The 23,680-nt window shown below is 44.8% G+C and overlaps 1 protein-coding gene across 5 annotated transcripts in view; it reads left to right on the top strand.

Moving 5' to 3' along the window:
- ABCA1 (ATP binding cassette subfamily A member 1) overlaps positions 1-23,680 on the top strand; it is a 136,390-nt gene that overhangs the window by 92,990 nt on the left and 19,720 nt on the right. For 3 of the 5 annotated variants that reach the window (XR_003964313.2, XM_030294114.1, XM_030294115.1), the window contains exons 20-37: positions 1,092-1,223; positions 2,154-2,296; positions 2,500-2,637; positions 3,656-3,876; positions 5,233-5,311; positions 6,154-6,356; positions 7,423-7,471; positions 7,660-7,773; positions 8,837-8,985; positions 10,447-10,571; positions 12,297-12,395; positions 14,950-15,139; positions 16,144-16,238; positions 17,550-17,582; positions 18,595-18,700; positions 19,999-20,073; positions 20,560-20,729; positions 22,197-22,374. Coding sequence is in view for 4 of the 5 variants with exons in the window: in XM_030294114.1 (XP_030149974.1) it covers positions 1,092-1,223; positions 2,154-2,296; positions 2,500-2,637; positions 3,656-3,876; positions 5,233-5,311; positions 6,154-6,356; positions 7,423-7,471; positions 7,660-7,773; positions 8,837-8,985; positions 10,447-10,571; positions 12,297-12,395; positions 14,950-15,139; positions 16,144-16,238; positions 17,550-17,582; positions 18,595-18,700; positions 19,999-20,073; positions 20,560-20,729; positions 22,197-22,374 (2,299 nt within the window). In the remaining variant the exon portion in view is untranslated. Of the gene's footprint in view, positions 1-1,091; positions 1,224-2,153; positions 2,297-2,499; positions 2,638-3,655; positions 3,877-5,132; positions 5,206-5,232; positions 5,312-6,153; positions 6,357-7,422; positions 7,472-7,659; positions 7,774-8,836; positions 8,986-10,446; positions 10,572-12,296; positions 12,396-14,949; positions 15,140-16,143; positions 16,239-17,549; positions 17,583-18,594; positions 18,701-19,998; positions 20,074-20,559; positions 20,730-22,196; positions 22,375-23,680 lie in introns of all 5 variants that reach the window. The other 2 variants (XM_030294116.1, XM_030294117.1) reach the window with 2 other exon arrangements.

The following is a 23,680-nucleotide window of genomic DNA, read 5'->3' as shown; positions in this document are numbered from 1 at the left end:
CCCTCCCTGGGACCCATAGGGACCTATAAAGACCTTACAGTGGGCAGCCTCAGAAGGGAGCTCGGGCCATAAACACCAGAGTTAGCCTCAGTGACTTTCAGTGTGGTCCCTCAACCATTGCTAAGGGTATGTCTTTGGGGATAATGACCTTTTCCTATATGTCGTCGTAGTCTTTTTTTTTTTTTCTTTCTTTTTTTATTAATGCAAAATCAATATATGAACATGGCAGATTATATTTATTTATTTTCATATTTTTAGTTTTTTTAATGTTTATTTTTGAGAGAGAGAGAGAGCACAAGCAGGGGAGAGAGAGAGAAAGGGGGAGACATAGAATCCAAAGCAAACTCTAGGCTCTAAGCTGACAGTACAGAGCCCAATGCAGGGCTCAAACTCATGAGCTGTGAGATCATGACCTGAGCTTAAGTCAGACACTTAACCGACTGAGCCGCCCAGGCTCAGATAATTTTTAAAAGGCATGCAAAACTCATACTGCCTAACACAAAAATGATTTTTATCTTTGAATAGCTTGTTCTGGTTTGTCCATTTCTCATGGATGTGATTTTAGACTTACAAAATATTTGTTTCAAACTGTACTTCCTTTTTCAAAAAATTTTTAAAGGTTATTATATTGAGAGGGGAAGCATGAGTGTGTGCACAAGCAGGGGAGGGGCAGAGGGAAGGAGAGACAGAATCCCAAGCAGGCTCCACACCGTCAGCACAGAGCCCAATGTGGGGCTTGAACTCACGAACTGTGAGATCATGTCCTGAGCTGAGATCTAGAGTTGGACGCTTAACTGACCGTGCCACCTGGGCACCCCTCAAATTGTACTTTCCATTGCAAATTGGAATCTTCATTGAAAAACACTTCTCTAGATAGTGCTGTTTCCAACACATAGGCTCACTCCTAGTTATTCACTAAAGCAAAGACTTCTTTGCTTCGTGCAGGGCAGCTAGGGTCTGTTAGGAAGGAATGGGGGTGTGGGACGGTTGCTACCTCTGCCGTAGCTGTCCTGACTCTGCAGCCTGGCCTGGAGCATTTCGGAGGAGAGGGGTTAACACTGACTTTTGCACTTGGAAATTTGTGTCCTCAGGTCAATCCTGACGGGGTTGTTCCCTCCCACCTCGGGCACTGCCTACATCCTGGGAAAAGACATTCGCTTTGAGATGAGCACCATCCGGCAGAACCTGGGGGTCTGTCCCCAGCACAATGTGCTGTTTGACATGTGAGTACCAGCAGCACTGTGAGAAGGAAGCCCTCTCTGGATGTGTGTGTCCTGAGTCATGGGTGGAGTGGGACTTAAGCATTTTACCTTTTGTGAGGGTGGTGGGTCTCACCTCCCTGCACTCTGAGACCTGGTTGTCCATTGTTGTAGGAAAAGCTGGAGGTGATTGTTGGGTGGGGGAGGGGTCCCATCAGTCTAGCTGGTGGATGTGGACTTGGGAAATAGTGCTGTCCATTGCTGACATTTTAGAGGGCCAATTAGCCCATCCTCTCTCTCACCACATGCCTCCTCAATGCCAGCTGTGGCTCTAACGCCCAGAACTTAGCAGTGCCTCAAGGCCTTTGTCACGATGGCCCAGCATTTCCTGCTCAAGGCTTTGCTTCCATTCACGTTGCCCTGTCTACAGTTCAGGTCCACAGGGAGCCCTTGTGCTGGAGCAGAGAAAGACCTGAGCTCTGTGACTTTGGGCAAGGACTTCTCCCCTTCTGGGCCCCAATTTCCTCGTACCTAATGCAAGCAGCTCAGGCTCATGTCCTCCACAGGGACCTCCTTTCTTGTGTAGTGTGAGGTCCTTTGAGGTTCAGGAGGGCTGCTCCAGGTGATTGCCAAGCCAGCTTTTTGGTTGATGGGGCTGCAGGGTGGGCCCTTTGAGGACCTGAGATTGAAAGTTGCAGCTGCCTGATGTGTGGTGGGCAGGCCTGCTGAGAATTGGTAGGAAGGGACCTGTCACATGACAGTTTTGGCTTCTTCAGCAGCTTAGGTGTTGCTTACTGTTGTTCTGTCTTGATTCTTCCTATAATTTTTCAGAAGTTTATAAAGTTAGAAAAGGTTTGGGGGCGGTGGAAACATGCCTATTCTGTTCTGGGTCAGGAAGCACTGTATTCTGATGCAGCCTGGGGGGTGCAGATCTGACCTGCCCTCTGTCCCCAGGCTGACTGTGGAAGAACACATCTGGTTCTATGCACGTCTAAAGGGGCTCTCAGAGAAGCATGTGAAAGCAGAGATGGAGCAAATGGCCCTGGATGTTGGTTTGCCTCCCAGTAAACTGAAAAGCAAAACGAGTCAGCTCTCAGGTGATTTCCCCTCCTCCAACAACCTCCCCCACATGCACACACCAGGGAAACAACAGCTGCCCTAGTGTCCCCATAGGGGTGGTGAGTAGGTCATAAATGGGTCCCTGGCTTGTCCCAAGTAGGTGCCTTCATTTGTCCCTCAATACCTCTGCCTTTGCTGTCTGGGGCTAGTTCTGGAACATCTCTCTCTCTCTGTCTCTTAGGTGGAATGAAGAGAAAGCTGTCTGTGGCTTTGGCCTTTGTTGGGGGATCCAAGGTTGTCATTCTGGATGAGCCCACAGCTGGCGTGGACCCTTACTCCCGCAGGGGAATATGGGAGCTACTGCTGAAATATCGACAAGGTAGCTGATGTGTATTTATTTTGAGTTATGGACTGGGAGGGAGGGATGGAGAAACTCTTGAGAAGTATGGCTGGGGCTGTGTCTCATGGCTGTTGTTGCTAGAGCAACAGAATTGCTTCTCAAGGAGAATGTCAGACTTCTTTTCTTTTAAAAATTTTTTTCAGTGTTTATTTTTGAGAGAGAGAGAGAGTGAGCAGGGGAGGGGCAGAGAGAGAGGGAGACACAGAATCCAGAGCAGGCTCCAGGCTCTGAGCTGTGAGCCCAGAGCCCAATGTAGGGCTCGAACTCATGAACTGTGAGATCATGACCTGAGCCGAAATTGGATGCTTAACCGACTGAGCTACCAAGCGCCCTTCAGACTTCTTTTCTTAAAGCTCTGTGCTCATCCATGGTATGTATGTGGAAGTCCTGGTTTACAAGACACTTAAAATTTAGGCTTCCTGATCTAGGGGCCAGAAAGAAAAGTAATGGGGATAACGGGCATGGTCACCAGAGCTACCTCTAGCATAGAACTCAGATGTGTCTATTTTAACTATGTTCTCCTATAGGTTGAGACTGCCGAGAACGGAGGCTGTGTCTTTGTTCATCTCTGTTCCCAACATGGTGCCATATATGTATGTGTTGAAAAAGTAGATGAGCAAATGAGGATCATGGACTCTGGGGCCAGCTCTAGCTGGCCCTGAGAACTTGGAAAAGTCGTTTAACTTGTCTTAGTTTCTTTACCTATCATAACAGCAGTGCCTGCTTCATAGAGGATTAAGTTACTTGAGAATGCATGCAGACCCCTCACACGCTGCCTGACATGTAGCACTTTCCCAAATGAATGTTATGTTCTTTGTCCTGTGAGGATGCAGAATCTGTGAGGTTGACTGTTCCATCTTCGGGGTCATGGCCACCCAGGCTTCCAGGTCCTTCTGCCTTGGTTACCGCTGCTAAGATTTCTGCAGTTCCAGCTGCTTCAGTCAGTGAGAACCAACAGGCGTCACTAGTCCCACGTCCTTGTGTTTGTGTTTGGCAGGCCGGACCATTATTCTTTCCACACACCACATGGATGAAGCAGACATCCTGGGGGACAGGATTGCCATCATTTCCCATGGGAAGCTGTGCTGTGTGGGCTCCTCCCTGTTTCTCAAGAACCAGCTGGGAACAGGCTACTACCTGACCCTGGTCAAGAAAGATGTGGAATCCTCCCTCAGTTCCTGCAGAAATAGCAGTAGCACTGTGTCATACCTGAAGAAGGTGAGTTGCATTTTCATTGCTGGGCTTGTACTGGGTCCAGGGAGTGTATTCAGGGCTGGTTGGCTGTGAGTGGCTTGTTCAGTTTTACCCCACTCTGCCGTGTGGGGGTCACCATCGCCCTATGCTATGGTCCCTTTGAAGTCACATCATACTTTGTATGTGGAAAGCTCAGGGGGCTTGTGTTCCTGCGGTCCAAACTTGGTTGAATCCCACTTCCTGTTGCCTATGGAGGCACAGTGAGTGATAGGGAAGGTCCTTAGAGGGCTTTATTATATCGAAGGAACAAGACTTGCTGAGAGTGAGGAACCCTATTTCCAGAAAGTCCTGCTGTTGCTGCTTATTACCTCTAGATCTCATTGACCTTCACTTTTAACTTACAAAACAGCAAATATTTATTGAGCACTGATTTCATGCCTGACACTCACCCTAGCAGATTTTGGGCATAAAAGAATATAATGATAATAGTTAATTCTTTGTAGCCTTGTTATCTTACAAACTTTTTTTTTTTTAAACTTCTATCATCTCAAAGTACAGAGCAACTTTGGGAGGGAAGGTATTGTGATTATCACCCCAGGTTAGGTTAAGTGAGGCTTGTAGGGATTGTGGAGTTTATTCAAGGTCATCCAGCAGGTAAATAACAGAGGTGGCACCAGAACCCAATAACCAGGTATGTTTTTTCCTCTGTTCTTCAGTCTATGCCTGAGATTGATTTGATTTATGTGTTGGAACCAGTGGCACCTAAAACATTTACATCCTAATCTTCAACTCCTGTCCGCTTATTTACCTTTTAACTAGTGCCTGGTTACTCAAAGTGTGGTCTGAGGACTAGCAGCATTGGGATTACTTGGGAGCTTGTTGGAAATGCAGAAATGTGGGCCCAGCTCTGACCCACTAAATCAGAATCTGCATTTTAACAAGATCCCCAGGTGACTAAACACAGATTAAAGCCGGAGAAGCACTGGACCAATTAGCCAGGTGAATCCCATGTCTACAAAGGTCAGTAAATGCCTGGCTACAGCATTCATTGGCAGGCCACGGTCCCATGGACAGCTCTGCTTCCTGACCTCCCATCCACACAGCACATGCATGTCAGACAGTGGCTTCAGAAGCCATGGCTGCCCGGTTCGTTGCTTCCTAAGAGAAGCCTTTCCAGTTCACACACAATAGAGCCTCATGAAAGCCCTCCCTGGCGAAGGTGCTGGTGGCTGTACCTTGCTCGGTCCCTGACCCATTCTCACCTCCTTCTTTGCCATCAGGAGGACAGTGTTTCTCAGAGCAGTTCTGATGCTGGCCTGGGCAGCGACCATGAAAGTGACACGCTGACCATCGGTAAGGATTCTGGGGTTTCTTATTCAGGTGGTGCCTGAGCTTCCCCCAGCTGGGCAGAGTGGAGGCAGAGGAGGAGAGGTGCAGAGGCTGGTGGCGCTGACTCAAGGTTTGCTGCTGGGCTGGGGCTGGGTGGCTGTGGGAGAAGGGTGCAGCTTGGTGGCAGATTGGCTTAATGCTTGCTGGGGAGCCTGGGGCTCGGCCTGGGAGCTGGCAGGGCAGTGTCCCCAAGAAGCTGACATGATTGGGGGTTGGGGGGTTGCCCCCTGGGGAATGGATCTGGCTGGACCCTGGAGACCAGGGATGAGTTGCTGAGGATCACACTATGGGGAGGGATTGGAGCTCAGTAGTGAAGGAGAGCAAAAACTCAGAAGATGGAGAGTAGCCTGCTGTGTTTTCCTTAGGAGGTACATATAGGAGGCCAGTGTCACCAGTAACACATATGGAGCAGAAGGCTTTACTGTGTCTGTCTATGCCCAGTCCTAACAACTGGCTTTTTCCAGGAAGGTGTCTCCTTCCACGAACTGTTTGATTAGCCCCTTTATTGAGGTAAATGAAGGAGCCTCCTTTAGAAGGTTAGGGAAGGGTGAAGGATCCTTTACCTCTACTCAAGTTTTCCATTGAAGAATCCTAGAGTTGAGGCAACAGACACAAAGCTTTTAACCTCAGAAAGTCTTCTGCATGCCCACCCATCCACCCTTCCATCCTTCCACCCACCCACCCACCCACCCACCCACCCACAATGTACTGAGAACCTACAGTGTGCCTGGCTTTGGTGATAAAAGGGTGAATAAGACCCAGTCCTCACAGAAACTCTCAGGCCAGAGATGAACATGTGGACTGACTTCAGTATCTGGGACAGGTATCCTGTGTGGGCAGCTAGCTTCTGAGGAATAGGCATGGGGGGGCCTCTGAGCCAGCTGAGCTGTCACTGTGCTTTGGTCCCTATAGATGTATCCGCTATCTCCAACCTCATCAGGAAGCATGTGGCTGAGGCCCGGCTAGTGGAAGACATTGGGCATGAGCTGACTTATGTGCTGCCCTATGAAGCTGCAAAAGAGGGGGCCTTTGTGGAACTCTTCCATGAGATTGATGACCGGCTCTCAGACCTGGGCATCTCTAGTTATGGCATCTCAGAGACTACGCTGGAAGAAGTAAGTTAAGTGACTGTCAGAGTAGAGTGGAGCCCATGGTCCCAAGGCCGGACAGGCAGCCTGCCTTTCCCCAGGGGAATAGGATTACCATGAAGCAGGTTATTGCTCCTTTGGGCCATTGATATTGAGCTGTTGTTGGCCACAGTTAACTTTTAAATTTGTGGTGTGAGATAACAGGAGAGCTTTATTAGGATTGCTCCCTGATGTGGCTGTGTCATAGCCATGCATATAAATAGCCAACATTTATGGAGAATCTCTGTGTGCCTGGTGCTGAACTGGGTGCATTCTTTTTTTAAATAATTGTAACTTAATTTAATCCTCATAAGTGAAAAAATGGGCACTTAGGGACGCTGACCTGAGCAGCGGGGTTGATTGAGTGTGGGCTGCAAAGCCCATACTTTTTACCATGTAGCAGCGCCTCCCTTGAGAGACAGAACATCATAGACACGGAGGGATACAACATTTTTCTGGCCCAGTGGTCCTCAAGCTTGGCCATGCACCAAAAATCATCTGAGGATATTATTGACAATAAAATTCCATGCCTCAGAGCCAGAGTCTTTGAGTCAGAATTATTACATGCTTCCCAGGCTGTGGTCTATAGTTCAGCATTTAGAAATCGTTGGCTAGTTCACATTCTCTTCTGATACTTGAATCCCTGACTTAATATTTCTAGTGATAGGGAACCCATCATCTTTTGGTCGTTCTGTCTTGGATGACTTATCATGGTGCTAGCTTACTCAGAGATTTGGAGCCACAGACCTGGAAGAGGCCACCTGATGGGCTCCCTGTAGATGCAGAACGAATTTCTTCTGCTGTCGTGTTGTAATGTCATGCCTTTAATTTGAAAAGGATTGTTTGGATTGATAGTTCTGACTACTGAGGAAATGTTCTCCAGTTAAAAATGCCTTCACTCCCAATTGACTGAGAAAGTATTATTATTAAAGGAAGCTTTTACTTTTTGTCTTTAGGGGCTAATAAGCCACTCAATAATGTAATAATTGTGGGGGTGATGGTTGCTCTCATAAAATGGTGTTGAGAATAGAATATTCTCACCTCTGTTTTTCAGATATTTCTCAAAGTGGCTGAAGAGAGTGGGGTGGACGCTGAGACTTCAGGTAACCCTCTGGGGGAGCTGTATGCACTCTGGGCAGCACCCTCTGCAGGATGTCTTGGCTCACCAGTACTGTGCCTTTCCCTTTGACTTGCTTTATCGCATTCTTATTTTCAGTGTATACATCGTGACAGATGAGGAGGGTTAGTTTTGTTAAAAATAAAATGTGGAATCTCTTCGTTTTGCCTTCAGATGGCACCTTGCCAGCAAGACGAAACAGACGGGCCTTTGGGGACAAGCAAAGCTGTCTTCGCCCATTCACTGAAGATGATGTCATTGATCCTAATGATTCTGATGTAGACCCAGGTCTGTTTGGGCAAGATTTGTATCCTGTTGTTGGAAAGTGAATTTCTGTCTTGTGTACTCCAATGTTTCCTTTCGATGGCTTTAAGCTCAGGATGATAGATGCATACAGGGTCCAAAGGGAAGGGGGAAGATGAGAAAAGCCACGTTCCCTTTTCTAGCATTGGGCAACCCATCAGTCCTGAAAGAACCTATCCTCATTGCTTTCTTCATTTAGTTGGGCTCTTTTTCTTAAGACAAATATAAAAGGATGCTGCTTCAGTCCTCTGAATTCATTTATTTTCTGTGGAGACCTGGCTTCTTGCATACATTAGGTGTTTAATTGTTAAGTAAGTATTGTTTGAATGGTTGAAGGATCTCTAATAAGTCATCTTTTAGAGTTAATTGCACCTTAGACTTAGATATTCTGGATGAGTGTGTCCTGTGTGTTTGACTGGGGTGGTGAAGGGGAGGCAAGAAGTCAAACAAATACTGTTAAGATGTTAAAGCACCTCAGTTAGGAATCATTAATGTAAGACCTGGATTTTGATACAGTTGTTCAGAGCAGAAACCTTTCTGGCTGTCTCAGTCCTGCTCACATGTGTGTGGCCCTCATGTTCTCCTTGACTTTATGCATTGTCAGTACTTAGATCATTTGAATGTGTCTACCTTTTACCAAAAATATAATGGATGGGAGACAGATCAGCATCGTGTGTTCTCAATTGTGTCAGCCTAAATGCATGGCTGCATAGAATATTCTATGAGAAAGTGAGGATGACTTGGTTCATCTGAATGACTGTATGTAAAACAGTTTACATGTGAACACGTATTTTGCATTGTCTCAAGGCACCTTCATTTTCTGTACTCCTCAGACAAGAACTAGAAGGCACAAGCTGTTACTGTTGGACATTTGGAGTCCTAACTTTTCCTCAGACACAGATTTGTCCTGAAAGCCCTTTACTTTTGAGACACTTGTGCTTTCAAACACAAGCCTCCCAGATGGTTGCTGAGGATGTTGGAGGGAGGAGCATGGTGATGTCAAAACTGCCTAAGATAACAGGTGACCTTCGGTGTTGGCTTCTTACAGAATCCAGAGAGACAGACCTGCTCAGCGGGATGGACGGCAAAGGCTCCTACCAGGTGAAGGGCTGGAAACTCACACAGCAGCAGTTTGTGGCCCTTCTGTGGAAGAGGCTGCTGATTGCCAGACGGAGTCGGAAGGGATTCTTTGCTCAGGTAACAAGAGCCGTTCCAGGCCTGGGACTCTGGCTTCATGGGTGGGCTGCTGGCTCCCTGACCAGTGGAGGCAGGAGAGGGTCATGGTTAGAAGATGGATGCTGGGGCCAGACACTATTTCAGTCCCAGTACTGCTTCTTGGCATTCATGCGTCTGCAGGCATGTTTCTTCTCTGCCTCCATCTAGTCCTCTTTAGAATGAAGATAACATACCTACAACACAGGGCTGTTTTGAGGATTAAAATGAGTACTGCTTAGAATGGGGCCTGACATGGAGTGGTGCTATGTATATGTGTCTGTGAGTTTTACTGTAAAGGATTGTGGGAGAGAGGCAGAGTTCAGAAAAATTGCTGGGCACATTCAGTTTTCATAACCTGAGAAATGATACGTCCAGATGCACTTGATATATACATTTCTTGGAAACGTGATTTTTCTCTAAAAACTGCAAATTGACAACAAGGTAGCCACAGAAGAAAGAAAAAAAATGGGCAAACAGACTGAGAAGACTCACTACACTATTGCCTGCATGTGAGTGTTGGCATGCTAAGTTGCTTCCTCAGAAGGGATGAAATTATCCCACTCTATAAAACCAAGAAGTATAAAATCATGAAGTATAACACTAAGAGATTCTTCCCTGTAGACTATGTGGATAATGCAGGAGAGTATGAGTTTGGAGATACAGACCTGGATTTGAATTCTGGTTCTGCTACTTATTGGCTGTGTGACCTTGAGCACGTTACTTAGTCTCTCTGAGTTCAACTACCTTGTTCATTGATTGGTGATGATGATACTACTACTTAGGGCTGTAACAATAACTAGATCATTGTCATGTATTTTCCCATAAAGAAGGATTTAGGTCTTGACGCATTTTGAGGCCATTATATGGTGACAGTGGCTGCTTTTTCCCTTTCAGAGTGGGATCTTACTGGGTCATTTAGTCTTGGTCTGCAAATTACAAGTGAGCACATGAGGCCACAGTGGGAAGTGACTTCACATGGATACGCTAAGAGTAGAGACAGAACCAGGTTTTAGGTCTTCGGACTCCTGGTCCAGGGCTTTTCTCTCAGCCTTTCTCAGAGCTGAGCTGGGCTCCTGGTCCAGTGTGGTCTTTGGTCTTCAGAGGGCAGAGGACAGGACCCTATGTTCTGAGTCACCCTGACATATGACTACTGTTTTCTCTGAAGTTTTTAGCTTGGGGCTTCTGCCAGGTGGCCATAGCCTCTGGCCTTGTGCTGCCAGCTTCCAGAAATGCCTGGAGGGAAGAGGTTTAGTTCTCAGGATCTGCTGCTTCTAACCTGCCATGAGTGCCTTGGTAGAGCTCTGCTATGGGCCCTGTACTGCTCATTTGCATGCTGGCTGGTTTGGGAGGCTAGCTGGACTCTTAGGGGCTTGCCCTGTGCCCTTCTTTCTAACACTTGCCCTTGTTTTGCAATTTCCTTTCCCCTCTACCCCCTGGTTATAGATTGTCCTGCCAGCTGTGTTTGTCTGCATTGCCCTGGTGTTCAGCTTGATCGTGCCACCCTTTGGCAAGTACCCCAGCCTGGAGCTTCAGCCCTGGATGTACAACGAACAGTACACATTTGTCAGGTATGTGCTTGCCTTCTGCGCCCAGGGACAGAAGAGAGCCCAGACAGACCCAGGTGTTTACTGTGCTGAGGGCCAAGGGGAGGTGGACTCAAGAATGTGGATTTTATCAGGTGTCCCAAAGCCCCTGCACAAACTAATATTGGATGCAAAGAACAGCAGCAAATCGAACCTCAAATAATAGACCAGTTCTCTGTTGCCACTTTGGAGCTTGTTTCCTTTTATACTGCTGTCATCAGGAACAGTCCTATATGCTTTATGTAAATAATCTTCCCTTGGAATACATCTGTGATGAAGCTGTCGGGTACTTGGCGTTTCAAAGCTATGTTTGAACTTTGTTGTTTGATCACAGGGCTTCCATACACTGTCACAGCATTACACCCCCACGTTCTTGTTTGTGCACAGTACAGTTAATGTGCTCATTAAGTTACAGGTAGTAACTAGTGTGTGCCTTTAATGTTTATTTATTTGTGAGAGACACAGAGACAGAGTACGAGTGGCAGAGGAGCAGAGAGAGAGACAGACACAGAATCTGAAGCAGGTGCCAGGCTCTGAGCTTTTCAGCACAGAGCCCAACATGGGGCTCTAACTCATGAACTGCAAGATCATGACCTGAGCCAAAGTCAGATGATTAACTAGCTGAGCCACCCAGGTGCCCCTAGTGTGTGTTCTTTAGACACAAATGCCAGCTACTCTGGAACAATCCAGTGCTTCAAAGAAAAGTACAAAGAAATTTCTCTGTTTCCCTAAGCAGAAATTTTCTTCGGTCTTACACTATTTGTAGACCAAACAAAGGAAACAAAAAAATCCATGAATAGATGAAACCGTTCCCCCTCCTCTTACCCTGTGTTTCTTGCCTGTTGAGTTCAGGTTTCATGGCTAACTGTGAAAGTATTTTTTGAAAAACTGATCCTTAATGAATTTCTTTGCATTAAAGAAATCCATATGTTGGGGCGCCTGGGTGGCGCAGTCGGTTAAGCGTCCGACTTCAGCCAGGTCACGATCTCGCGGTCCGTGAGTTCGAGCCCCGCGTCAGGCTCTGGGCTGATGGCTCAGAGCCTGGAGCCTGTTTCCGATTCTGTGTCTCCCTCTCTCTCTGCCCCTCCCCCGTTCATGCTCTGTCTCTCTCTGTCCCCAAAATAAATAAAAACGTGGGAAAAAAAAAAAAAAAAAGAAATCCATATGTAAATGTGCATGTATGTATACATGTGTTCATACACACACACACACACACACGAAAAACTCCATACATAGAACTAACACAAGCTCTGCTTCAGAGGGCTGTATGTTACCTTGATCTTAAATATTCAGTCCATGTCTTGGGGGCACCTGGGTGGCTCAGTCAGTTAAGCGGCTGACTTTGGCTCAGGTCGTGATCTCACAGCTTGTGAATTCAAGCCCCGCATCAGGCTCTGTGCTGACAGCTCAGAGCCTGGAACCTGCTTTGGCTTCTGTGTCTCCCTCTCTCTGCCCCTCCTCCACTCACACTGTCTCTCTGTCTCTCTCTCTCTCTCTCAAAAAATAAATAAACATTTTAAAAAATTAAAAAAAAATATTCAGTCCGTGTCAGAGCTCCTTTGGGGTAGGTTCTGCATTGATTCATTTCTGTTTTAAGAGCTTGGCACACAGGAAGTGGCTAGTGAAGTGTCTAATTTAGAAAACCAATTCTACCTTCCAATTCCTGGTTTTAATGTATTGCTAAGCTGGCTGCCTGTCATGTACCCACAGTAATGATGCTCCTGAGGACATGGGCACCCAGGAACTCTTGAATGCCCTCACCAGAAACCCTGGCTTCGGGACCCGATGTATGGAAGGAAACCCAATCCCGTGAGTGCCACTTGAACTATGAGACTCTCCACAGCTGGGTCTTCTTAGGCTTGTCACCTGGTTTGATGTCTAATATATTGCCCTTATCAGCTGTGATAGATGCCACATTGTGTCTAGTGTCATCTGTCTTTCGAACTATTTTTTATTTTTAAAAGGCTCAGAGATATCTAACCAGACCATCTGTAAGTAAACATAGCAGACTAGGAGAGTTTTCTAACATCCCACAAAGTAAATCACTGCAGACGTTTATTTACTGCTTTATGGATTAATATTTAATTTAAATAGCACTTCATACTGATAAAATGCTTTTCCCTTCTTCCTTTCTACCAGCTTCTGTACCTAAAAGCAGAGATAGGCTGCCATTATATATAATTTTCAGTGTTGCTTATCAGTTTCTTCACTTTGCCAACCTGAAAAGATGTTATATTATTGTGTACAAAAATGGACACGTTCTTCTTTTAGAGTTGCATATTTTTGTGCTTTCCTTCGAAATCCATTTTAAGGAAATAGTGTATGAATAAATGCAGTGAAACATCCATGTGTGTCTAAGTGGGTATGAGGGAAGATGTGTGTGGAAGTCTTTGTGCATAAAGACCTTGAAGAGAGTTGAGTTTCCAAGGGAGCCAAACTACGGCCCAGGCAGGTTTGAAGTTCCAGGCTGAGGTCGAATGAGATTCAGGCAGTTACATCACAGACTCTGAGGAATTATGGAGAGTGTGGGAATATGAAGATTGGAGAAAAGCTAATTTGAGTTCCCGGTTTTAAAGGCAAGGTACTGACCTCGCAAGTGACCAGTGAGCACGGTGCTCAGGCATACAAGGTTTCAGAGCAGATTTCTAGATGGAGAGTTACCATGTACTTGCTAGTTCTTACTATTAGATATTTACTAAACATGTGCTGGAATTTAATGCTTAGTGGGTGGTAAGCCCTAGCAGCCAATGTCATCCTAAAGAACAAGATGATTGTGATGGAGAAGGACATGGAAAAAGACATGGAGACATCCTATTTGAAGTCACAAGACTTTTGCCTTTGGACAATCCTGCAAGTTGTATAGGTGAGGTAGGAGAATGAGATGAGATGCTAATAGAGTTGGGTGGATTCCACACACGCCTGTGAGCATTGTGGACTCACAGACAGGTGGCAGCCATGGAAGGAGCCGGGTCTGGGCTTAGGGAGCCTGCAGGGACAAAAGAGGTTGTCATCAGAGGACGCACAGCCTTGGGGCAGAGCACCACTGAATGTGTGTTAGGGATGGGGTGCAATGGAAGGGGCCCCACTCTGGCAACCTTGACTGAATTCGCATTCTAGGTCTTACCAAAAGGAGGAGAACTGAGGGAAATTTGTGACATTGACTGTGGCATTGAGCTTTGTCTCAGCCAATCATTTTGTGAAGATTTTAGAGTGTGAGCTTCAGGAGGTACTGTGTCTTATTCTGACTTTTGCATCAAGTCACAGTGCTTTAGAGAGAACTAGAGAGCAATACACAAATTTGTTCCTTTGAAATTTTTAGTACGTTCAAGCATAACATAAGAATGTGGCTGCACGTTAAATTGTAGAATTTGAAGCTAGGAAGGATACTAGAAATGACTTGTTGCAACATGTCATTGTGTACTTTTATTTTACTAGTGGAGAAGATAAGACCCAAGAGGGCAAGCGTCTTATTGGTGGTCCACAGGGATTCAGAGCTCAAGTTAGGCACAAAGGCTTTGTCTTTTGTCGCCCAGGGTGCTTGCAAACAACCTAGCTCTTCATGCACTGAGCACCCTCTCCCCATCCCTCCCCAACCCCAATTCTCTACTCATTTTAAAACATAAAGTGAATCTTTCCATTCTGCACCAGATTTTCAGCACATTGAGCATAACGTGCAGACTCCTTGCCTGACCTGATCATCTGGCACCTGCCTCCCTCCACCCCTCCTCTTCCACTTTCTCCCTCCTAGCTCATCTCGCCCCAGCCACACTGCCTTCCTGCTGTTCCTCAAACATGGAAAGCTCATTTTCTCACTTTCTATTGCCCTTGCTTATAGTGTTCTTTCTTCCCAAATCTTTTCCTGGCTTCTCTTTCTAATCGTGTATGCCTTGGGAGAAGTATCACCCTCTTTGGGAGAAGTAGCCCTGTTTCCCCCCGTTTCCCTCTTATTTTGTTTTATTTTTGGCTAGGTGACATTTGTTTATTGCCAGATTCCTGCACAGGAAAGCAAGCTCCATGCAGGCAGAGAGTTTGTCTTGTTCACCCCAGACTCTCAAATGTGCCGAACAGTGTCTGGCACGTAGATGCTCAGTGAATATTCGTTGAGTGAACACAGGGGCAGGAGACCAAATGCTGGTGGATTGCATTGACTGGAGTTTGGTAGGTGAGCATTTCAGGCTCTTTGTGTTCTATCATCCTTAACTGCAAAGGAAGTTTGCGGCTCACAGGTCTGTGGGGAGATCACACAAATGGTGAGGGGATAGATGCATGTTTGTGGTTGTTATTGATTGATCTGTGCTCCTGAGGCACCAGGAAAGGCCAGGCCCTCTCGGGTGATGCTACCTTTGATGTCTTCCCTCTGCAGAGACATGCCTTGCTCAGTGGGGGAAGAGGAGTGGACCACCGCCCCGGTTCCCCAGACCATCACGAAACTCTTCCAAAGTGGGAACTGGACGATGGAGAACCCCTCACCCACCTGCCAGTGTAGCAGCGACAAAATCAAGAAGATGCTGCCTGTGTGTCCCCTGGGGGCAGGGGGGCTGCCTCCTCCACAAGTGAGTCAGTCTCAGTGTGACTGAGCAGATGGCGGTGCAGGGTGGGCTGGGGCGCTTCCGTTAGGAAGGAATGGATGACCAGTCATGCAGGGGGTTGTCTTTCAGTCTTGATCTTAATTCTGTGGGGACAACAAGCATGTGAGTTTTGAAGGGAAGAAGCTGGTCCATAAGTTTCTAACTTAGCTTAGCTTGTTTCTCTAGTTTGAAAAAAGTCAGCCTAGCTTACTTACCTGTTCGAGTTAAAACCAGAACCCAACGCTTGGGATCAGTGGGCTGTGGAGGACACACTCTGGCTTCTCCCGCTGAGGTAGTGTTGACAGAACATATAGCATGACAGGCCGGGCTTCATCCCCGGTTCTGCCACAGATGAGCTGGTGACCTGGGACAGGCCCCTCAGTGCCTGGACCTGTTTCCCCACCTCTGAATTAGGGAGGCTGGCCCATGAAGCTTCTGTGGGTCTTAAAATTCTGACATTCTCTGAGACTGTGAGTGTGGGGAGCAGTCCTGAGCCTTTTTTCTGAGAACAATTTCAGGAAGAGGCTTGTTTGTGATCTCCCTCTGCTGCTGTATCAGTATCTAGGTTGCAGGGTGAGGACAAGCGATTTCAAATGGGTGTGAGAACTTAAAGGTATCCTGGTTACTTCTTCCTAAAATAACAGCTGATCTATTCATCAACTCCAGTGAACAAGAGAATTCACTGGGCATAGAGTCAATGATACTGCTCCCCTAAATACCTTTGTGACTATACAGAATCATATTCTACTGTCTATTGTTTAGCAGTTCAGAATAATTTCCTGGGAACATGTTAGCTTGGCAGAAGGGAATGGCCAATGCTGAGGGCAGAATGGACTAGGCCTTGGTGTTTGGATGATGGCAACGCCTGGGGTCTGGTCATACTGTGGTCCATGTTTGAGGGACATGTGTCACTGTAGTCTTTGATTTTTTGTTTCTGTTCCAATTGTGGTCCATAAAGACACTTGTGCTTGGTTTTTCTGTGATGACAGAGGAAACAGAACACTGCAGACATCCTTCAGAACCTGACGGGAAGAAACATTTCGGATTATCTTGTGAAGACCTATGTGCAGATCATAGCCAAAAGGTCATTATTTACTAAACCTGGCCCTTCCTGGGTAGGGGAATTATAGGTCTAAAAATAGCAGGCTGAGTGTGTGGGGAAGGGGGGTTGAAGACATCAAATTTTGGCCTGATGTTGGCTTTTGGGAGTTTAGGATATTTTCCTAAGCTAGGAAAGGTAAGTATTATGAACTTTTAGTGTTAGCATCAATGTTAGGGCTGCCCAGGATAATCACAGTGCTGTGCATTAGAAAAGTTCTTGAGATCAAATGTACACTGTTGATTATAGTTAAAAATACTGTATTCTATACTTCCAAGTTATGAAGCAACTAGATCTTAAAAATGTGCTTACCACAAAAACGAGAAAATAGTTACAGGACATGATGGAGGTATTAGCTAACAGCACCGTGGTAATCATATTGTAATACATAGTACGTCAGATCAAATTGTTATACACCTTAAATTTGCACCAGGTTATTTGTCAACAACAAAAAAAAACTGGATTCAAATTTGAATTCTACTTATTATCTGTTTTACTAGGAGCAATCAGTTGTCCTTAACTGTCCTCTTACTATTCCATGGTGCAGATGAAATGACATGATACATATAAAGGGCCTCTCCTGAATGGAATGCATGATAATTTTGGTAATATGTAGTGCTATGAAGTGAGCCCTGGGCCAACTCAATGGTCTGACTTGGCTGTGGAACCTTGAAAGAGCCATGAACTTTCATGGGGCATCACTGCACAGCATTGAGTACTTGATGCCCAGGAAATGTTCATTCTGGTTTCCTTTTGGTTTGTTGAGCCTCTCTATTAGGTATTCTCAGTGACTTTAAATGACATGGCTGGGGTGTGCTTGAATGATAATCACTGTGAGTTTCCAAGAACGAGGCATAACCTTTCCATGTCCTCCATAGTTAACATATTACCTTGAATTCAGTAAGTTTCAGGGTGCCTATCTGGCTCAGGTGATATAGAGCATTCGACTCTTGATATCAAGGTCATGAGTTTGAACCCCACTTTGGGTGTAGAGCCTACTTAAAAAGAATTTAAAAACATCTTTTGGTTCAGTCACAACTTTGTAAGGTGGCTTTTGAATTGGTTTAATCCAAAGCATGATTTTCATATAAATAACATGGTTTTAAGATGGGGAGAAAAAGACACAGTGACTGGGGCATCCTTCCGTGGGTACCACCCCGCAACACCAGCCTGATCACCAGATTCTTTGTCTCTGTTTATTTCCTCAGGTAGATAGTAACTTCTTTTGTATCATCAGGAATAGGATCAATGTTTCTTCACACTGATTTTTGGTTTCTTTTTCTTTGGCTTCTGCAGTTTAAAGAACAAGATCTGGGTGAATGAGTTTAGGTAAGTTGATCTCTTCCTGTGCTTGCTTTTATATTTTCTGGACTCCAGTAGTTCAGAAGGATGACTTTGATCCAGGTATCCCAGATCCCAGGAGGCTGGGGTGTGGGGATTACTTGGTGCTCAGCTGCTACTTCAGACGCCTTTGAAAGATTTGGCACTCTGATCCCCTGGAGGATATTCAGCAGTTTCTTAGAGGTCTCCTTGGATTTAACAGGGAAGCACAGTGTTGTCAGGAAATACCTTATGCTGTTGACACATTCCCAAGGGGTACTAGGGACTCCAGGACAATTTTTCAGGCCTCTAGAATGAGACCAAGAAGATCTTGGATGAAATAAGAGGCATCAAAGTTACTTATCTTCACAGTGTTTGAACTCCTTTATCTATGTAGGTTTTGAAGGAACAGGTAGCACTAGGGAAGAAAGGAACAATGCTTGAAGCCAATTTGTACTTACTAGAAAATGAGATAGCTTCTATGGCTGCCTCAAAACTTAGCTCCATCACTGCTTCCCACTTTTCCTCTTTGCTTTTTCCCCAAGGGCCAGCACCCACAGACCTCTGCACAGAGCAGATGCAAACTGGGACCCCTAAAGTAGTCTTCGTGCTAGAAAAGAGCCAAGGCCTGTCTATAAGCCCTCCTCCCCAGGCTACTCTGGTCAGTGTCCCTCCTCCAACTCGCCATCTGATTGTCTCGAAACCCAGAACCCTGCCCAGACACCCACGTGCAGGTCTGGGACATCAGGCTGTGAGGCGAACGACCATTCTTAATGTCTCAGACATCTCACTCTGTGTATAATCACATGCAGGTCCTTCCCACTTGTGCGGTAACCATAAGAGTTAAGAGATTGCCAGAATTCATTAGAGGAGGCCAAGATGCAGCTTTCTCCAAGGCCAGCTTCAGTCCTTCTTTGAATAAGCAATTCACCTATGTGAAGCATGCACAAATTCACGGGGTGTCTGCTGCTCAACAATACTGTGTACCATGCTGTATTTTAATGCCAGGATGTTCTTGTAGGTACGGAGGGTTTTCCCTGGGTGCCAGTAATTCTCATTCACTTCCTTCAAGTCAAGAAGTTAATAATGCCATCAGGCAAGTGAAGAAACACTTGAAGCTGGCCAAGGTATGGTATCCATTCTAGGACATGTCAGAAAAATGGGCCTAGAGTTGCTGCTATGTGGGAGTAGTTGACAGGTACATCTAATCACCCAGCCACTTACTGTTTTTAAGATTTTTGAATACAAAGCTGTTGATGGGATTTACTGATCTTGTGCCAGCCAAGAGTAGGGTACACAGTGTATGTTTAATATCTGAAAACATAGATCAAAAAAAATTCAGAGATTTAAAAGCTCTCAGAATAACTTCAGTTTGTGAATTTAGCCAGTAGGCAAATAAACTGGGCTTCAAACATACTTTTCTAAAACAATCACTGGTGAAACAGGAAATGAATTATTTCCTTAAAGTTGGCAGCAGGACCTCTATAAAGCACCCACTTCATTTCTCAGTACTTCTGGTTTCCCATTTTTTTTTTATTAAAAATTTTTTTTAAATATTTGTTTATTTTTGAGAGAAAGAACGTGAGTGGGGGAGGGGCCAAGAGAGAGGGAGACACAGAATCCAAAGCAGGCTCCAGGCTCTGAGCTGTCAGCACAGAGCCCAACATAGGGCTCCAACTCATGACTGTGAGATTATGACCTGAGCTGAAGTTGACCGCTTAACTGACTGAACCACCCAGGTTCCCTCCCCGCCACTCCAATTTTTTTTTAATGTTTAGTTTTGAGAGAGAGAGAGAGAGAGAGAGAGAGAGAGAGAGAGAGAGACAGACAAGTCAGGGGAGGGGCAGAGAGAGAGAAGGAGACACAAAGTCTAAAGCAGGCTCCAGGCTGTGGAGCCCAGTGCGGGGCTCAAACCCACAGACCACGAGATTATGAGCCGAGGTTGGATACCTAACTGACTGAGCCACTCAGGCGCCCCTCTGGTTTCCCATTTTTAAATGAGAATTGAGGGGTCAGATGACCTGCATTCCAGAATCATGGGCAGCCACAATAGTCCTAAAGTCGTATCGCCACTTTTGACGCACAGACCCTATATATCCAATACCTCAGCACACTGAGTGTAGTTCTGGGTCTTAGGAGGACTCCAGGGGAACACTTGGGAGAATCCTCACCACTCAGTTAAGTGAGACATCTGCATCTTGGGACTTTGAGTCACCGGGCATCCCTGCAACTCCTTTAAGACTTGTGGTTTGGGGCAGCACGAATGCTTAAGATTTCTGGTCACTTGTTTCTTGGGCGCCAGTTATCCAGTGGCTTCAAATCTCACCTCAGTGAACAAAGCAGTAAAATATTGCTCCTCACATCGTTGTCCCGTTGCCCTTCCCTGTGAACCATCCCAGCTGACGCAAGTTTCTTTTGTTCACAGGACAGTTCTGCAGATCGATTTCTCAGCAGCTTGGGAAGATTCATGACAGGGCTAGACACGAAAAATAACGTCAAGGTAAAGCCCTTTGTTCTAGTAGCTTCTTGATGAACGACTCATAATGTTGACAGGTGTGTTCATGACAGAAAAGAGCTACTAATTTTACCACAGAGGCCATACAGTATAGCAATGAAGAGAATTTGCTTTGCCACCAGACATACCAACCAAGTGAACTATTGTGACCGTGACCAAGTTACCTAACTTATCTAAGCCTCAGTTTACTAATCTAAGAAAGGGAGATCATAATCATGTCTCTCTTAAAACTATGGGGAGGATTGAGTGAGTTAAAGGTATAGGGTCGTTGGCACGGCACCTGGCCATATGATCTGTGCTCTACATACCCTGGCTACTGTGATTACTTTGCCATGTTCTCAGACTATAATGTTTTATCTTGGTATATGACTGGAATTCCTAAAATTTATGCCCATGTTTTTTTGTATGTGCATCTACCTCTGGAAGAAGGATTTGGAAGCATTACTTTGTACGTGGTGTATTTTATTTTAGGTGTGGTTCAACAACAAGGGCTGGCATGCCATCAGCTCTTTCTTGAATGTCATGAACAATGCCATCCTCCGGGCCAACCTGCAGAAGGGAGAGAACCCCAGCCAGTATGGGATTACCGCTTTCAATCATCCTCTGAATCTCACTAAGCAGCAGCTCTCAGAAGTGGCTCTGTAAGTGTGACTGTGTCTGAATGGGTGGGGTAGGAGGATGAGAGGGTGTTGGTGGACTCCTGGAGTAGGGGAAGGAAGTGTGAAACTGGTTCTGGAGTATCAGCAGAGGTCACAGTTATACTATTGTATATCTGGATTATTAATTCAGGTTCTGGGTAGAAAATAATCATATGAAGTGGCTGATAGGGATTAAACTGCAGAAGATAAAGGACCCTGATGTCTAAAGACCATTACATTTAGTGAATTTATGTAAACTAAAATTGTCAATAAAATCCTAAAATACTTTATCTCACCATTTACACATTGGTTAATAAAAAATCAGGGTGCCTGGGTGACTCGGTTAAGTGGCCGACTTCAGCTCAGGTCATGATCTCATGGTTTTTGGGTTCAAGCCCTGTGTGGGGCTCTGTGCTGACAGCTCAGAACCTGGAGCCTGCTTCAGGCTCTGTGTCTCCCTCTCTCTCTCTGCCCCTCTCCTGGTCACGCTCTGTCTCTCAAAACGTGAATAAACATTAAAAAAATAAATTTAAAAAATGGTTTTATTAGTTTTGAAACCACTGTTTTCTAAACTTGGTGAAGCATACTTTTATTAGCTTGTCTTTTTAATTCCTCAGTCAAGTGTGTGTGTGTGTGTGTGTGTGTGTGTGTGTGTGTGTGTATGTGTGAATGTGTGAAGTTTAAAGCCAGTATAATATAGTTTAAAGGGCATAGCCTTTGGAATCATACAGATCTATGTTTGAATCTGGTTTCTAAATTTCTAGATGTATGGTGTTAAATGAGGCAATTCATGTAAATTGCCCAAGTCTAGCACTCAGCATTAGATTCTTCCCTGTGAATGGAGCATGGCACAGCTATTTCTGCTGAACTCATATAGAAAATGTATGTCACTAGGATCTTTATACCAACTTTATATATAATTAATATATATAAGAATAGTTTATATTATACCCTCTTTAATGAGCTTATAATTCTTAAAAAAAGAATCTGAGAATTTTTGTTACATATGCTGCATACTATTGTTTTCAAATTTATTTAAAGCCGGAAATTAACTTATTTGAATAGTTTCACACTAATATTTCTGCTTTATTTAATTTTCAAGATATAGTAGTCCTATATGTGTGAAAATTTATAACTTAATGCTCTTAAGTGTCAAGAAAGGAAGACCAAAGTGGATGCCATTTGACCATTCTTAGACTTTTTAAAATAATTTCACTATGGTAATGAGTTCTTTTTTGCCTCACTGAAATCACTTTTGCATTTTAATCATCAGAATTTTTTTTTTTTACTTGAAAATAATCATCTTTAACCCTGAATGAAATTCGTTTGGTGAACAGATATTTTTCCCTCAGATCTCCGACGTGTGTGTGTGTGTGTGTGTGTGTGTGTGTGTGTGCACGTGTATCTCACTTGATTGGGTCCTCAGCTGCATCAATGGCCTCTCATAGCCTCACTGCCTTTTGTTTTCAGGATGACTACATCAGTGGATGTCCTTGTGTCCATCTGTGTCATCTTTGCAATGTCCTTCGTCCCGGCCAGCTTTGTGGTGTTCCTGATCCAAGAGCGGGTCAGCAAAGCAAAACACCTGCAGTTCATCAGTGGAGTGAAGCCTGTCATCTATTGGCTCTCCAATTTTGTGTGGGATATGGTAAGAACTCCAGTCTACTGCTGTTTTATAAATCATTAGGGCTGTGGGTTGGACGAAAGAGCCCCCCGCCCCGGCTTTTCTAAAAGTGTACTAGCTAGTCAAAGATGAATGAAAAAGGAAAAGGCAGAGGCAGTTGTATACTCTCATGACACTAAATATGGCATCAATTACAGAGCTGATCTCCCGCTGGAAAGAAAAATCTGTCCATGCTGCAATTAATACCACTGCCGCTAATTTCCTAACTGACCATTTTTCAAAGTAACATCAAGCTGGAAGACCCTTAGTCAAAACTTCAGTGCCTTTACCTTGTCTGGTAGGTTTTCACCACCAGAATCAGGGTGTTCTTTACCTTGGTAGGAAATCCATCTTTCAGTTGAAAACTCTATACATTTTACCCAGAAGCTTATCCATCCATTTCAAATATATTTTTATGCCAGCTCTAATACATTGCTTCTGTTCAGACCAATATAGAGGACTTAAAAGAATTCTGAACTTCAAATTTTTGTAAAGTGGAGTTGAAGTTTATCTCCCTTGACTTCCATTAATTGTAAGCCACACAGAACAAATTTAATTCTTCTCCCACCGCACAGTCCTTCAGGTATTTAAAGACAGCTTTCATTTAACCCAGGTCTTCCCCATATAAGATGATCTATATGAGAACATACTTTGTAATCTCTAAAGCACTGTACAAACATGAGTAATGATGATGATGTTTGTTTTGATTATATGAAGCCTCTCAGAATTATCACTGTTCTGATATGTTGCCTTTCTATGGCCATGCCCCACGTTGTTAATGTTCCTTTTGAAAAGCCAAGCCGAAAACTAACCTTGTGTTCAGGCTGAGGTCTGAAGGGTTACATATCTAGACAGAGTTGATCTTTATGCCATACTGTCATTACTTAGCTCATGGGTATTGCATGGGGAGGTAGCACTGTCTAGATGGCAACTTGGTAGTGAACTGTAATTTCCATTTCATATAATGATTGGTGAATGGGGTCTCTTTCACTCTATACTAATGCAATTGATTTTCTGAACCTAAACTTCATATTTATCCCTATTACACTGCATCTTGTTTAGTATCCATTTGGTTTTGTTTTTGTCTTGATCCAGTGATTACTTCATTTGGTAAACACATACTTAAGTGCTCACTATGCGTCTGACTGTGGCAGGCACAGGAGGTTCAGAGATGGAATATCAAGTCTGTGACCTCAGAGCTATCCCTTATCTTCCTGTGTATTATCTGTCCCTTCCTGCTTTAGAGAGACTGAAATTCACTAAAAGCATGTCTTCATCTAAGTTGTTGATA

The sequence above is a fragment of the Lynx canadensis genome, chromosome D4 (genome assembly GCF_007474595.2).
Source record: "Lynx canadensis isolate LIC74 chromosome D4, mLynCan4.pri.v2, whole genome shotgun sequence".
In the NCBI taxonomy this organism is placed as follows: Eukaryota; Metazoa; Chordata; class Mammalia; order Carnivora; family Felidae; genus Lynx; species Lynx canadensis.
Note: the sequence above shows the minus strand (reverse complement) of the source record. Positions and strands in the feature narration are given on the sequence as shown.